Raw genomic sequence first — 13,625 nt, 5'->3', positions numbered from 1 at the left:
TCTTCCCTGTTATGGTGATATCTTTGAAAGATACCTTAGCCCGAACCATGCTCTTTTGAGCGACTGTCGGCCTTCCCCCCATTTCTAGTTTAAAAGCTGCTCTTAAGTACTTTGACCAACACTGGCCAAAGCCTGGTGTAAACGCTGGCACCCAACTTGGGTGCGCTGTCCCATTGTTCAGTAACAATGCATGCAGGTCCCTCCCATGGCCACACCCCTTTTGTTATATGTGCTATAGGATGGAGGAGCTCAGCGTTACAGAATAGAGCGCAGCCAGATGTGGAAGCAAATCCCAATCAGTGCCATTTAATGACAATAATTGGTTGTTAGCACCCAATTATGGATGGTTAAGAGTTCGTTAGCCAATTAAATTGCATGCGTATCTTGGGAGTGCACCCAAATTTGGGCACCATATACAGAATCCACGGGTATGTGACTACATTTAGGTGCCCCCACTAACATCATGTCAATAGCAAGAATAAATGGGCACATGTAAATGCATAACTCTAGCACATAATTTACAGTATTTTGTGAGTTACACATGTAAATGTTGGACACATTCATGTCCCACCCATGCGTCTCCCTCTGTGAACCCCCTCTTGCATTTACACACTACGCAAGTTATAGAATACAGCTTAGCGTCCAACCAGCACTTTTGTAACTGTTACAGTCTTGTGTGCAAGGGCTCGTATTCTTGTAACTTTACACACAAACTCACCACCAAATTCTATAAAAATTGCGCGAGCAATTTAATTACATGAGCCAATTAGTGCCAGTAATTGGCTTTTTAACAATTAATGGCACTAATTAGATTTAATTAGAACTTGTGCATAAATTTAGGAATGGGATCCACGCCTAAATTTTACACGTGACCCAAAAAAGGAGGCGTGAAAACAGGAGGGTCATTGATGTTTCAGGGTGGATCGGGGGATGTGGTTTTGAGTTACGTGACAAATTATACAATACAGTGGCTCTGTGCATAAATTTAGGAGCAGGCCTTTGCACCAGGTTTTCACTTAAATTTACACATGACCCCTGGGCGTAAGCGCTATTCTATAGACTGTGCCTAAGTGTGGTTTATAAAATAGCATTTTTTTTCGGCACTAATTATTTGGCACCATATATAGAATCTAGCCCTCAGCATTTAAACGTAGATGCCGAATTACAGAATAAGGAGGAATGTTCACCTCTCAAAAATGAAAATACTAAACATGATTTTCCTGTCTGAGGGGCCAGTTTCAGGTCCTAGTGACATCCGAAACCCAAGCTAAAGTCTATTGGAGGTGAGGTAGGTAGGTAGGTAGGTGCCCCCCCCCCCCCCCCCCGAGAGTCCTTGGTTGGCTAATTCAGGGGGTCTTTTACTAAGCTGCGGTAGCGTTTTTAGCTCGTGGTAGAAATCAGTTGGCAGTAAACGCCAAGACACCCGTTATATTCCTATGGGCGCCTCAACGATTACCACCAGCTGATTTCTACCGCGACCTATAAAACCTACTGCGGCTTAGTAAAAGGACCTCATAGGCAATACAGAGATCGGTGATGATTATTTTCTGGTTACGGGTAACTTCATGTTTTAACTCATTTAATACAAAAGTCGGAGTAACTGGGTAGCCTTTTGTTTCTGTGTTTAATTTTTAACTTGGTGGTTGGTTGTAATCTGAATTTTAATTACGTGTGTTGTATTGTTACCTGCCTGGAACTCTTAAATAGATAAATAAACTGTAGTCCTTCAAAATGTAAATTTATACCTGTCAATCAAATAAATGTACCCGTGTGCTGTTTCGTTTATTACATGAAATCCTATTTCACTTGTTCTGAATATACAAATGATCTATAAGAAACTGTTTTATCAAAGTGGAAACATGGCACCAACACAATTAAATCCTGGAAAGGCAATCAGAATACAAAAGCACCACAACGTTCTATTTCTAACCACTAATGATGAGTTAATTCATGTCATTTCCTTGGCTGTTTGATTGGCTGCCCGAGATGTAATTAATCTATTAATCACATGATTGTGGTGAATGCAAGCTGTTGAGCATTATAAACAAATCCTTTTTCTTTCCAATACAATTCATTTATCCCTCTAGATGCCACATAAAGGTGAGGACAACCCAAGCCTCCAAGTCTGGAAAATGGGATCATTCAGGCTGGAGCAGAAGTGCACCATGAGTAATCGTAGCCAGTGAGAAGGGAGACTGAGAAAAGTAGAGACTAGAATGCTGGATCGATCTGAACCAGAATCATGTCTTATGTGACACACCCCCAGGTGCCCCCCCACCCCACGCACTGCACCGCAGCCAAGAATAGGAGACCATGGATAGGCAGCAATCCTGCAAAACTACCTCAATCCTTCATGCCAGCTGCACATTCCATACTGTGAAATTGCCTCATTCCACCTACTCCCTCTAGTTTGCACTTGATGTGTACTCTCCGTGCCTGAAGGGGTCACTAGAGGAAGACAATGTGCATGTTTACGGTCACTGGGCGGCCACACTGCTATCTGTCAATACCGGTGCATTTTTTCTAGCGAAAATGATGCCGGTACTCAAATGCCAGGCCACCCTTCAGGGATGGGGTGATCACTGAGGGACCCACCCTACAATAGCCAGTCCCCCTGCAACCAGTCACAGAATCCATGACAAGGCAGAATTGGTGTATAGAGCCTGAGCTCTTTCATTAAAACTTGGGGTCCATGGATCAATTTTAGCAGACAATGGAAAAGTTTCCAGCAGGGGCGTATCTGGACTCTGGCGGTAGGGGGGGCCAGAGCCAGAGGGAGGGGGCACATTTTAGCCCCCCCCCCCCCCAGGGCCACTGATCCCCCCCGCCATTTCCGGACCCCCCCCCCCGCCACTGCCAGACCCCCCCTCGCCACCAATGACACTCTCCACCCCCTCCCGCCGCCGCCAACCCTCCCCCGCTGCTGTCACTTACCTTTGCTGGCGGGGGACCCCAAGCCCCCGCCAGCCGAGGTCCTCTCTTCCATGCAGGCTGCAAGTTGCAACGCTTCCTGTTCTTCTGAGTCTGACGTCCTGCACGTACAACGCGCAGGACGTCAGACTGAGTTCCAAATTCTGAGTCTGACGTCCTGCACGTTGTACGTGCAGGACGTTAGACTCAGAAGAACAGGAAGCGTTGCAACTTGCATCCTGCACGGAAGAGAGGACTTCGGCTGGCGGGGGCTTGGGGTCCCCCGCCAGCAAAGATCGGCGACAGGTTGGTGGCAGGCGTGCGGGAGGGAGGGGGAGGGGGAGGTGGAGAGGGTCGATGGTAGGGGGTCCAGGGCGAAATCTGCGGGGGCCCAGGCCCCTGTGGCCCCACGCAGATACGCCCCTGGATTCCAGTACTCAGTACCCCCTCAAAAAAAGCCCTGGTCGATACATACCCATATAAGGCTTTGTTCCAGCCACCGTCGTAATTTTCATGTCATTATTCACCAAGGTAGCAATGTTGAAGTCTGTAATATGGACGTGTCCTGGAAGTGTAAACAGAGAGAAAAGAAAGTTGCAGAATAGTTCATTCATTATCCTATTCCATTAAAATAGCTGCATCTTGTTTGGGCTTATGGTTCCTCTGAGTAACTAACACGTCTTATCAATATTTTACATTTGATGGAAGAGTTTACCCTGCACATGACAAGATCCTAGTACCACAGCTGGGGATCATGACAAACATGACATTATCATAGCTAAGTTCATAGACTTGATGACACACATATGCTTTATTTAATTCTATGTATTGCCAAATGGTTACTTTATAAATAACATACATTATCAGCTGGGAGTTATTCTCCGGCATTCATTAATATTTGTGAAGAATAAGCAAAATATAGCAAAACCCAAGGCTATACCCCCACAGGGTTAAAAGTATTTTGATTTGGAGGAGGATGTGACAGCTGCTCTCAGACTGTGGACTCTGAATGCCAGGTCTTTTTTTTTTCTACCTGGTGCTGTTCCTGCCTTTCACTAACCTTCTATGCCTGAATGCAAAATCTTCACTTTTTCTTGGTTGTTTTCCTAGCGAATATTTATTTATTTGTTACATTTGTACCCCACATTTTCCCACCTATTTGCAGGCTCAATGTGGCTTACATGGTGCCGGAGAAGTGTTGGTAGACTCTGGAGTAAACAGTTTCAATTACAAGGTTAAGTTGTGGTAGGAAAAGGTTCATGTGGTGGGACCACATGAAGGAAAACTAAGATGCGGTAGAAAAAGGTTCATATGGTGGGACCACATGAAGGAAATCAAGGAGAACAGATGGAGTTGTTTGGTGATCATTACGACTCCGGGTCAGTAATCCCCATACCTGTCCTGGGGGAACCCCAGCCAGTCAGGTTTTTATGATATCCACAATGAATATTCATGAGGTTGATTTGCATACACTGCCTCCTTGATATGCAAATTTATCTCAAACATATTCATTGTGGATATCCTGAAAACCTGACCAGCTAGGATTTTCCCAGGACAGGTTTGGATATTCGCTGCTCCAGGCCGCTTGTCATCCGAGGAAACGACCTGTTACCTCGCAAGCTATGAAGTTCGTTGTTTCACAGCTTCCACAGTTGCCAATAATGGCAGCCAGTGTCCATCTTTGTCCACAGGACAGGAACAGGAAGCACAGTATGGCTCTATCAGCAGGTTTTACAGGTGTGAGGCAGCCAGAGACAGTCCAATGTGTGTTATAGTGATCATACTGGGATTTAATTATGGCATTTGTAGAATGGACAGGGTGAAAAGATTGGATTATTAAGAACAAATGTTTGAGATCAGATATGATCTACCACAGGGGTGGGCAACCTCGGTTCTTAAGAGTCACAACCCAGTTGGGTTTTCAGGATTTCCCCAATGAATACACATGAGATCTATCTGAATGCACTGCCTCTACTTTGTGCAAATAGATCTCATGTATATTCATTGGGGAAATCCTGAAAACCCAACTGGGTTGAGGACTGAGGTTGCCCACTCCTGATCTAGCAGATAACTCCTTAAATGAATCCACAAGGGTAAGGTGAGGGTCTAGTCTAAGAGCATTTTAATGAGACTTCAGGTAGATCAGAGTTCACCAGAATGGCAGGATAAATTATGCTAACACTGGATTGTTGAGTTTTGGATTACATTTCTATTTCTATTTTCTTTGTATAGAAACAACTGCTTGCAGAGTCCCATCTTGCATAGTCTTGGTTTACACTTTCTGAATTGCTGCTCAGAAGCTCAGTACAAAAACCCAATGTAATTATGTGCAGGGCAATCAGTGTTAGCCCTTCCTGGAGTGTTATTTTAATGAAATAAAACCAAACCAAACCAAACCCTGTGCTTGCCAACCACCTTGGAAACATGACATGACAAATTCTCACAAGTCACAGCAAAAAGTCATTTCACATTTCCACTGTCTGCAAATAAAGAAAAGATATTCTTAGACCCTTACATGCTGTTTATCAGAAATACAATTTACACAGGCCGCTCACATCATGCAAACACACCATCAGAAGAGGAAATTGTCGCATTGCTTACCTTCCCTTTGCTGAGGAGAAAGGAAGAATTACTTGCTTACTAAGCCACAGCCAGAGATAATACCTTCTGGCCTTCGATGCAAGATGAATTTAATTAACACAGTGCTAAAGTAATGAATGCCATGTCTTGGTATGGTTCATCCATCACTTGTCACCCACTGGGAGCCAGGGGAACGAGAGAGAACTCTCCTTTGGATCCTAAGTTTTCCCTGGGTTAGTTGGCTTCCTATTCGAAAACATTAAAATTTGGCTAATACGTGTCCAGTGGCCTTCAGATAAGGAAGCACAAAACTTCATCCAAAATGATGTTTCTTGCCTTTGACTACTCATGATAGCTCTACCTACAGCACATATATTGCCCAACCCCAAAGACCTCCAGCAACAAGTGGCAACCATTAATTTACTGTGGCTTGCCAATTAGCTCCACCGACATCAACAGATTTGCTCATGTTTCCATGGTAATCTTCAAAGGGAACCACAGGGTAAGGATGCCTTTGGATTTCTGTAACATGAAGAGTCTCGGAAGTGATCGTGTGTCATACAAATCCCACATCAGCGCTACAGTAACCTATCAAGTTCGGCTGAAGGAAAGCCAAAAGCTTATAACGTTAAGCCATCTTGAGTTGTCTTGCTGGGGCCTCCCCAAAATGTACCTTTATGATCCTATTCCTACAGGGCCAGATTAAGGCCAACTGATACCATAAGCACAGCCCAACAATGGTGCCAGTCGGCCTTTCCATTCTTTAACTGAAAAGACATTAGGACTCAATAAGTGCCGAGTAATATTAGTATTGTACAAAACAAAACATCATATATATTTATTATGATTAGAAAGCCACTGAAATTCATGCTGGATAATGGGTGTGGCAAACGGCAGTGAAAAAGAGTTAAGGGTATGATAGATGAGGGGAAAACCTCCGTGGTGCCTCCCTTCCCTTGGTGCCCGAAGCACCTGCTTATTTTGCTTAATGGCACAAAACATCAGCAGTAAATTCAGGAGTGAATATTCAGTGGTAGGCATAGGAGCCAGCTCTGTGGGTGCTTGAGCACCCCTAATATTGAGAAAATTCCTTGTATGTGTCCAGGGAGGGGTTATTTCCAATGGCCTTAGCACCCCCAATAATTTTGAAAAGTTGGCTCCTATGGTGGTGGAAAAGCACATATGCAGCATAACAGGATGGTCCAACACAGCCTCAGCAATGACAGCCTTTAGGGACAGGCCTAGAGACAGGTTTCTATGCCCTGTGCAACTGAAGAAAGCAGAGAAAAGTTGTCCGGTTAATGTTATTAAAATTATTCAGCTACACTTAACCGGTTAATTGAATATCTGGTTAAATCTAACTATACAGAATTGTGCAGACCAGTGGCATAGCTATGGGAGGGGCCTTGGGGGCCTGGGCGCCTCCAAATTGGATCCTAGCATGAACGCCACCTGAGGGGAAGCAGGGCAGGCATTGCGCAAAGGACAGCACTGGAGAAAGGCTTCAGCTGGCGGGGGTTGTGGACCCCCGCCAGCTAAGATATGTGTGGTTGCGGTGGGGAGGCGGACCAAACTGCGCCCCCCTCCCCCCCCCCACATACTTTGGGCTCCGAACCCACCCAAACGTTGAGGTCTGGCTACGCTCCAGGTGCAAATGAACTTGTGGACACAAAAGTGTTATTAGACTGACTGGATTTAGAAAGCCTGATCTAAGTTTAGCTGCAAAAATCTGTTCAATATTGGCTCTTTACCCTTCCCTGCCTTCCTTTTACGTATTCTCCAGTGTTCGGAGATATAAAAAGCAAATAAAACCATCACCTTTTCTTCCCTTCAGATCATATGTTGTATACTCAATGAACCACACAACCAACCCCTATCCTATCTGCTTCAGTGGTATAGCCAGATGGCCAGTTCTGGGTGGGAATGCAATTTTCTCTTCTCCCACCCCCCTGGGCTCCACCCTTAACTCCTAGAAACATGACGGCAGATAAGGGCCAAATGGCCCATCCAGTCTGCCCTTCCTCAGTAACCACCAACTCTTCCCTTTCCTAAGAGATCCCACAATGCCCATCCCACGCTTTCTTACATTCTGACACAGTCCTCGTCTCCATGACCTCCACCAGGAGACCATTCCACGCATCTACCACCCTTTCCATGAAAAAATATTTTCTCAGATTCCTCCTATTTCCTCCTAACTTCACCCTATGCCATCTCATTCCAGAGTTTTCCTCATTTGAAAAAGGCTCACCTCCTGTCCATTAATGCTACTGAGGTATTTAAAAGTCTCTATCATAATCTTCACTCTCCTGCCTCTCTTCCAGTGTATACATGTTGAGATTCTTAAGCCTGTCCCTATATGTTTTACGACTGAGACTGCTTACCAATTTTGTAGCCGCCCTCTGGACCGACTCCATCCTGTTTATATCTTTCAATAGCTGGGGGATCCAGAATTAGAGACAGTACTTTAAATGGGGCTTCACCAGAGGCTTATAAAAGGGAACTATCACCTCTTTTTTCCTTCTGGTCATCCCTCTCCTTATGTAGCCGAGCATCCTTCTGGCTCTGAACGTCGCTTTTTCTACCTGTTTGGAGACCTTAAGGTCATCAGACACAATCACCCCCAAGGGTCCTCAAGATATAAATACCTGAGCTGGTGAGGATGACAAGCCCCACCAGCCAAAGACCTCTCCTGCCCAAGTCACGCCTGCAGCACCACTTATTCAGCGGGAGCGCTTCGCCGCTGATCCCGGCTCTCCTGCACTCACTCAGTTAGACCTGAACTGAGCATGCTACATGACAGCCCGGGAGTTAGACCTTTCAAGCACAGTCACTGTGACGTTATTTGGATGAGTGACTGATCAGGATCTCATAAGAACCCGTTTCTCCTTTATTCCTATACCCGTTGAGCTCACGATACCAAACGCAGGACGGGTCACTCACTAATCTGCTTCTCAATGCTAAAAAAGGAAGAGGCAAGTGAAGCCACTGCTGAAGGCAGACAACCCATAAGTACAGGAGACAGCTCTTCTAGCAGCTCTTGAATAAATAAACACTTAATACTTTGAAATCAGAGGTCAGATGCAGAAGAGCTCTGGGCTCAGGTGGCACTCAGCGCGACCAGCGAAGCATGAGAGCTCGGAATTCCAACCAAAGTGCACGTTTTCATTCAAACATTCAATACGCAGGTAGTAGAAGATGTAACTGTTTAAATACAGGCTAGTTTCTGTAGCTACTTTGAATGTAATAAATATTTATTAGAAATGCTGAAGGTCATTATACATATTTCTACTCTGCACACATGCTCCTCAGAAATGCCCATAATCTTTCTCCTCAAGCTGCGAAAGGACTGGGAACACTATCTTAGGCTTCAGTCCCTTTGGAGAGCCAACTCAAATGTGTTTTGTCAACACATCCTGTGCAGGGTTGTGTGTGTTGTTATTGGCCATACAGACCTGATCTGAACAGTTTAGCCCTCTCTTCCCTCATGACCTGGACAACCTGTTTTGCCTGGAGAGGTTCGGATCAGTACCTCAATTCCATCATACCACTTTTCCTCCCTCCTAATTAATGACTGTGTGAAAACAATAGAGCATTTTGCCTCTGAAAGTGTTTTGACATTTAAAAACTTTACAAAACTATTTGATTATATATATTTAGGGCAAAGGAACCAGTTCCACATTTAAAAAGGATGTTTTAGCATAAATGAAATGATGACCACAATCTAATTCTGTGGTCCAGTTGTAGCATTGGAGGTTGGCCTTAGCATGAGTGTCCCATCTGCTCAGGGGAAGATACATTACATCTTGGGGCCTGTGGATGGCTGCCTTCTGCAATGGTGCCCTCTGCTGGCACCTCAGGATACAAAAGTACTGAGCTGCAAAAAGTGTGTGTGAGGGTGGGGAGGGGGTCAAACCAAAGAACCTGAATGACACCGAGCATTTTGAATCTCTCAAAACTTCACACAGGAGATACATCTGGTACCTGCACAGACCTGCTCTTGCTTCTGTGCGTGATATGTGTGGAAAAATTATGAGCATTTCTGATCCCAGGCATGGTCTAATCCATCAGTCACATGGGACACAAATTACTACATCACACAGGAGGTGTAGTTATCAACCAGGCAGAATAGGATCACATCACCAGAAAGGACAAATTGAGAGTGTGCAAATCAATCACGACTTACCTTGCTCATCAAGTAAAATATTGTCAGGCTTAATGTCCCTAAAGGGGGGGGAAAAAAGAATGAGATAAGAGATAAAACAGTCTGCCAATGGACTAGATATATATTAACTGACCTACAATGACTATTTGATTTTATACTATGTGAAGTATATTCAATATACACCTGAAACTCATAAAATTCCTGGATCTGATCTGAATTAATGCAACATTGCATCCGAGTCCTCCAAAATATACGTAGATAGAGAAATAGCACCAAGACATTTTGAATGTGTTTACTGACTGAAATTTAAAAAAAAAAAACAAGTGTCATGCTGATTTGGAGGTCACTTACTAATGATTAACATGTTCTAATGCCATTAACCCTTCATTGCCCCAGGAACAATACATAGATGGTGAGCCCACTAGGGACAAAGAAAGTACCTGCATATAATAATTGTAAACCACTTTGGTTGTACCCACAGAAAGGTGACATATCAAATCCATGACCTTTACCCATGACCCATTATCATACATTATCTGCTGCAGGGCCCACTGCATACAATTGGCAAATTAATATTAAATTGTAGGGACTGGAAAAATGTTCATTTCTTTTTTCAGATTGTTGGCCTTTTTTACATGAATTGTTTTTTCACTTTACTTTATGCATTTTCTTTAATTAAAAGAAATGTTAACATACACTCTTTAATGCACAGATTAGTATATATTAAATCAATTTTACATGCTCCAAATTTTGTAAGGTGTGCTAACAAACCAAATGTATGCTAATGATGCAAAACCCCTATTAAACTGAATTTGTTGAATTTTTATTATAATCACTGGAAAATGTTCTCAAGTGAATGTGAAGAAAATCTGAAAATTCTGTCATGCTCCAGTCAGATTAAAATTTGCAATAATTCTTCTGTGCCTGGTCTCTAATCAATGCTACAAACATAGAGAATGCAGGTAGACATCTCTGCTCTGACCAGGGAGAATGCAAGGCTGAGAATCATCTAGAAAAGTGGTTCTCAAACTTGTCCTGGGGGACCACTAGACAGTCAAGTTTTCAGGATATCCCTAATAAATATGCAGGAGGCAGATTTGCACACCTGTCACCTCCATTATATGCAAATCCCTGCCATGCATATTCATTAAAGATATCCTGAAAGCCCAACTGGCTAGTGGTCTCCCAGGACAGGTTTGAGAACCCCTGATCTAGAAAAAGGTCATCTGCTTACATTTGGTTAATATTTTTTCTTTTCCTGCTTCAGAATTCTGATTCTATTGCAGTGCTAAATGAGGGCAATGTGCCCCCTCCTCAGCTGGTGGCCATGCCACAGGATCCTTCCATCCCAAGCAACAGGAGAGGCTACATATACTAAAAAAAAACTCACAGACTGGGATGCCTGAGCTTCAGCAGCTGTGTGGTGCATGCTCATGAGGACCCTGGGTTTAATTCTCAACTCAAGGTTTTTGCTCCCCGGGCTGGTCAGAGGATTATGATGTGGGCACAGCTTTCACAGCCCACAAGTGAAAGAAGTCATAGTTATCACACAACAGGGACTCCTAGTGACTGGTGTCAGATCTAATGACTGCAGAGTTCCAGTAGGAGCCCTGGCCAGAGGGCTGGTGCTGCAATGACAGAACTAAAGGGATATAATATAACAAGGGGGGGGGGGGAAATCTCTGTTTAGCTGCTAATTAATCATGGTGCCAGATCCCAGACTACTACTACTACTTAACATTTCTAGAGCGCTACTAGGGTTATGCAGCGCTGTACAAATTAACAAAGAAGGACCCCAGACCTGGCTCTGATTTCAGCTGAAAGCCCAAAATAGGAAAAGGAAACTTGCCAGAAATACTATGGTAGCAATTCCAGAAAGTCGTGCCAAACCATAGGAAGGGCCGGTCTTAGGCATGGGCGATAGGGGCGGTCGCATAGGGCCCCGCGCTCCTAGGGGCCCCGCATTTCTGGCACGTCTGTCCTCCTGTCTCGGAACATCTCCCTGCATCCACATTTCAGTACAGAGCATCAGGCAGCGGCAGCAATTTCTATATCCCATCAGCTGCTGAGCCCAGAGCCATTTTGTTGCTGCGTCCCGCCCCCTTTTGATGTTACTTCCTGCTTCCGCAATGATGGGATGCAGCAGTGAGGAGGCTCTGGGCTCGGCAGTTGACGGGATATGAAAATCGCTGCCGCTGTCTGCCGCTCTTTACTGAAATGTGGTTAATACACATTAAGGTATCGGGTGAGGTGGGGTTCCAAAAGCTCTAAACCTCCTTTTAAACTCTGATAAATTATGACTTACGGTGGCTGGCACGGAGGGGTGGGCACGAGCAGGGAGCCCCACTGAATTGGTCTGCACAGGGCCCCACAATTGCTAAGACCGGCCCTGACCATAGGTGCCGCAAAAGATTGTGCATAAGGCTAATTCTATAATGGCATCAGAGGACAGGTGCAAAGCGGCCTTGGCGTGTTGCCTTCAAGACGTGACTGTTTACACCATAGTGCATCTTGCAGCACACGCACAAGCCACTAGGCAGACTACCCGAGACACACCCATGCTCCGCTCACAGGTACCGCTTAATTACAGATGTGCACGCCACGTCTACAGAACGGCGCCTAGCACTTACATGTGTTTTCGTCAATCAAGGGTGCCAATCCTGCATGTAGTTCCTAGCATTCCCTAAACATTGGCACACAATTGGCACCTTTTAGAATTGCCCTTTATCTTTGTAACCCGTGTGTTTGATAGGGCTGAGGTTAGAAGGGTGCAAACAGAGCATTTTCCCCGAGCCCCATGCAAGAAGGGCCTGACCAAAACAGAAGGGAGCACAGTCTGCTGGCACCGTTGAAAGTTCTGCTCTGGTCCTCGGCACGTCTAACACTGGTCCTGTTGTGATCCACTTATTAATAACACACGTGGGGGGAAAATAAAACTCCAGATTATTTTTGAAAGCCAGGAAGCTGTAAGATCTTTCTTGATATTCATCTGTTACCACCTTCAAGGAAGTGGGCCTGGATCCCATCCACCTTGCAGACAGGGATATAACCGATACTCCTGCCTGTATGTGCTCCAGTGACTTTACAAGGCATTACCTGGATTTAATGGCCTAATTACATCGCTTTTCAATGGCTGTCAGGAACCTGAGTATTCAGTGCAATTTAATCCAGCATGGCCCAGCCAAATAGATTCTCCATTTCAGCCGTTTCATGAGCACCCTATACACCATTCCAGCTGCAGATCTCAAATGCAAGCTAGAGAAGAAGGGCCAGAATCAAAGAAAATACAGGCTTAAAGCCTCAATTTTATCCTAAGTAAAATAAGTACCCCTTAACTGTAAGATGGCAAAACACATTATTCATGGGCAGTGGTTTAAGCTATTATCCAAGCAGTCCTTGCAGTGTATGAGGTGGGGGGAGATTCAAGAAGTTGATGGAGGCAGATGTGGCAAACACTGCACTTATCCTTAACAGCCTTGCCTCATCATGTCTCAACATCTTCTCTTTTTTTCAGTCAAATTACCTGATTCCTGCTCTGGTGGCCACATTTCAGGGTTGAGTACATCATCTTCTGCTTCTGAGGCCAAGTCTGGTGAAAACAGCTGCAAAGGTCATATGGCCTTAGGGCAAGATTTGACCCCAGCAACAAAAGTAAGATGCTTAAGTACTTCTGCAGCTTGGGGGGAGGGGGGAAGAGGTATATTTGGTAATTCAATTTACAAATGAAACTGCATTAAAAATAAATACAGTATTTTCTGCTCTCATCTGCTAGTAATTTTAATACTTAGATTTCATTTTTGTTATATAGTGCCTGAAAGCTATCAAAGCAGTGTACATTCAGGTACAGTAGGTATTTTTCTGTCCCTGGAGGGCTGACAATCTGAGGCCACAAATCAGAAAAGCCCGCAGTACAGCTGCACACAGATGTCCGAGTACGTGGCTTAAATCATGAGCCTAATATCACGGAACGCAG

At 44.6% G+C, this 13,625-nt stretch overlaps 1 protein-coding gene across 1 annotated transcript in view; it reads right to left on the bottom strand.

The window, feature by feature from the left end:
* The window catches only part of STK32A (serine/threonine kinase 32A), a 55,776-nt gene that overhangs the window by 14,478 nt on the left and 27,673 nt on the right, over window positions 1–13,625 (bottom strand). Inside the window, exons 4-5 of the mRNA XM_030212560.1 lie at window positions 9,674–9,711; window positions 3,386–3,475 (exon numbers count right to left, since the gene is read on the bottom strand). Coding sequence (XP_030068420.1) covers window positions 3,386–3,475; window positions 9,674–9,711 — 128 coding nt within the window. The remainder of the gene's footprint in view (window positions 1–3,385; window positions 3,476–9,673; window positions 9,712–13,625) is intronic.

This window comes from Microcaecilia unicolor, chromosome 8 (genome assembly GCF_901765095.1).
Source record: "Microcaecilia unicolor chromosome 8, aMicUni1.1, whole genome shotgun sequence".
NCBI lineage: Eukaryota > Metazoa > Chordata > Amphibia > Gymnophiona > Siphonopidae > Microcaecilia > Microcaecilia unicolor.
Note: the sequence above shows the minus strand (reverse complement) of the source record. Positions and strands in the feature narration are given on the sequence as shown.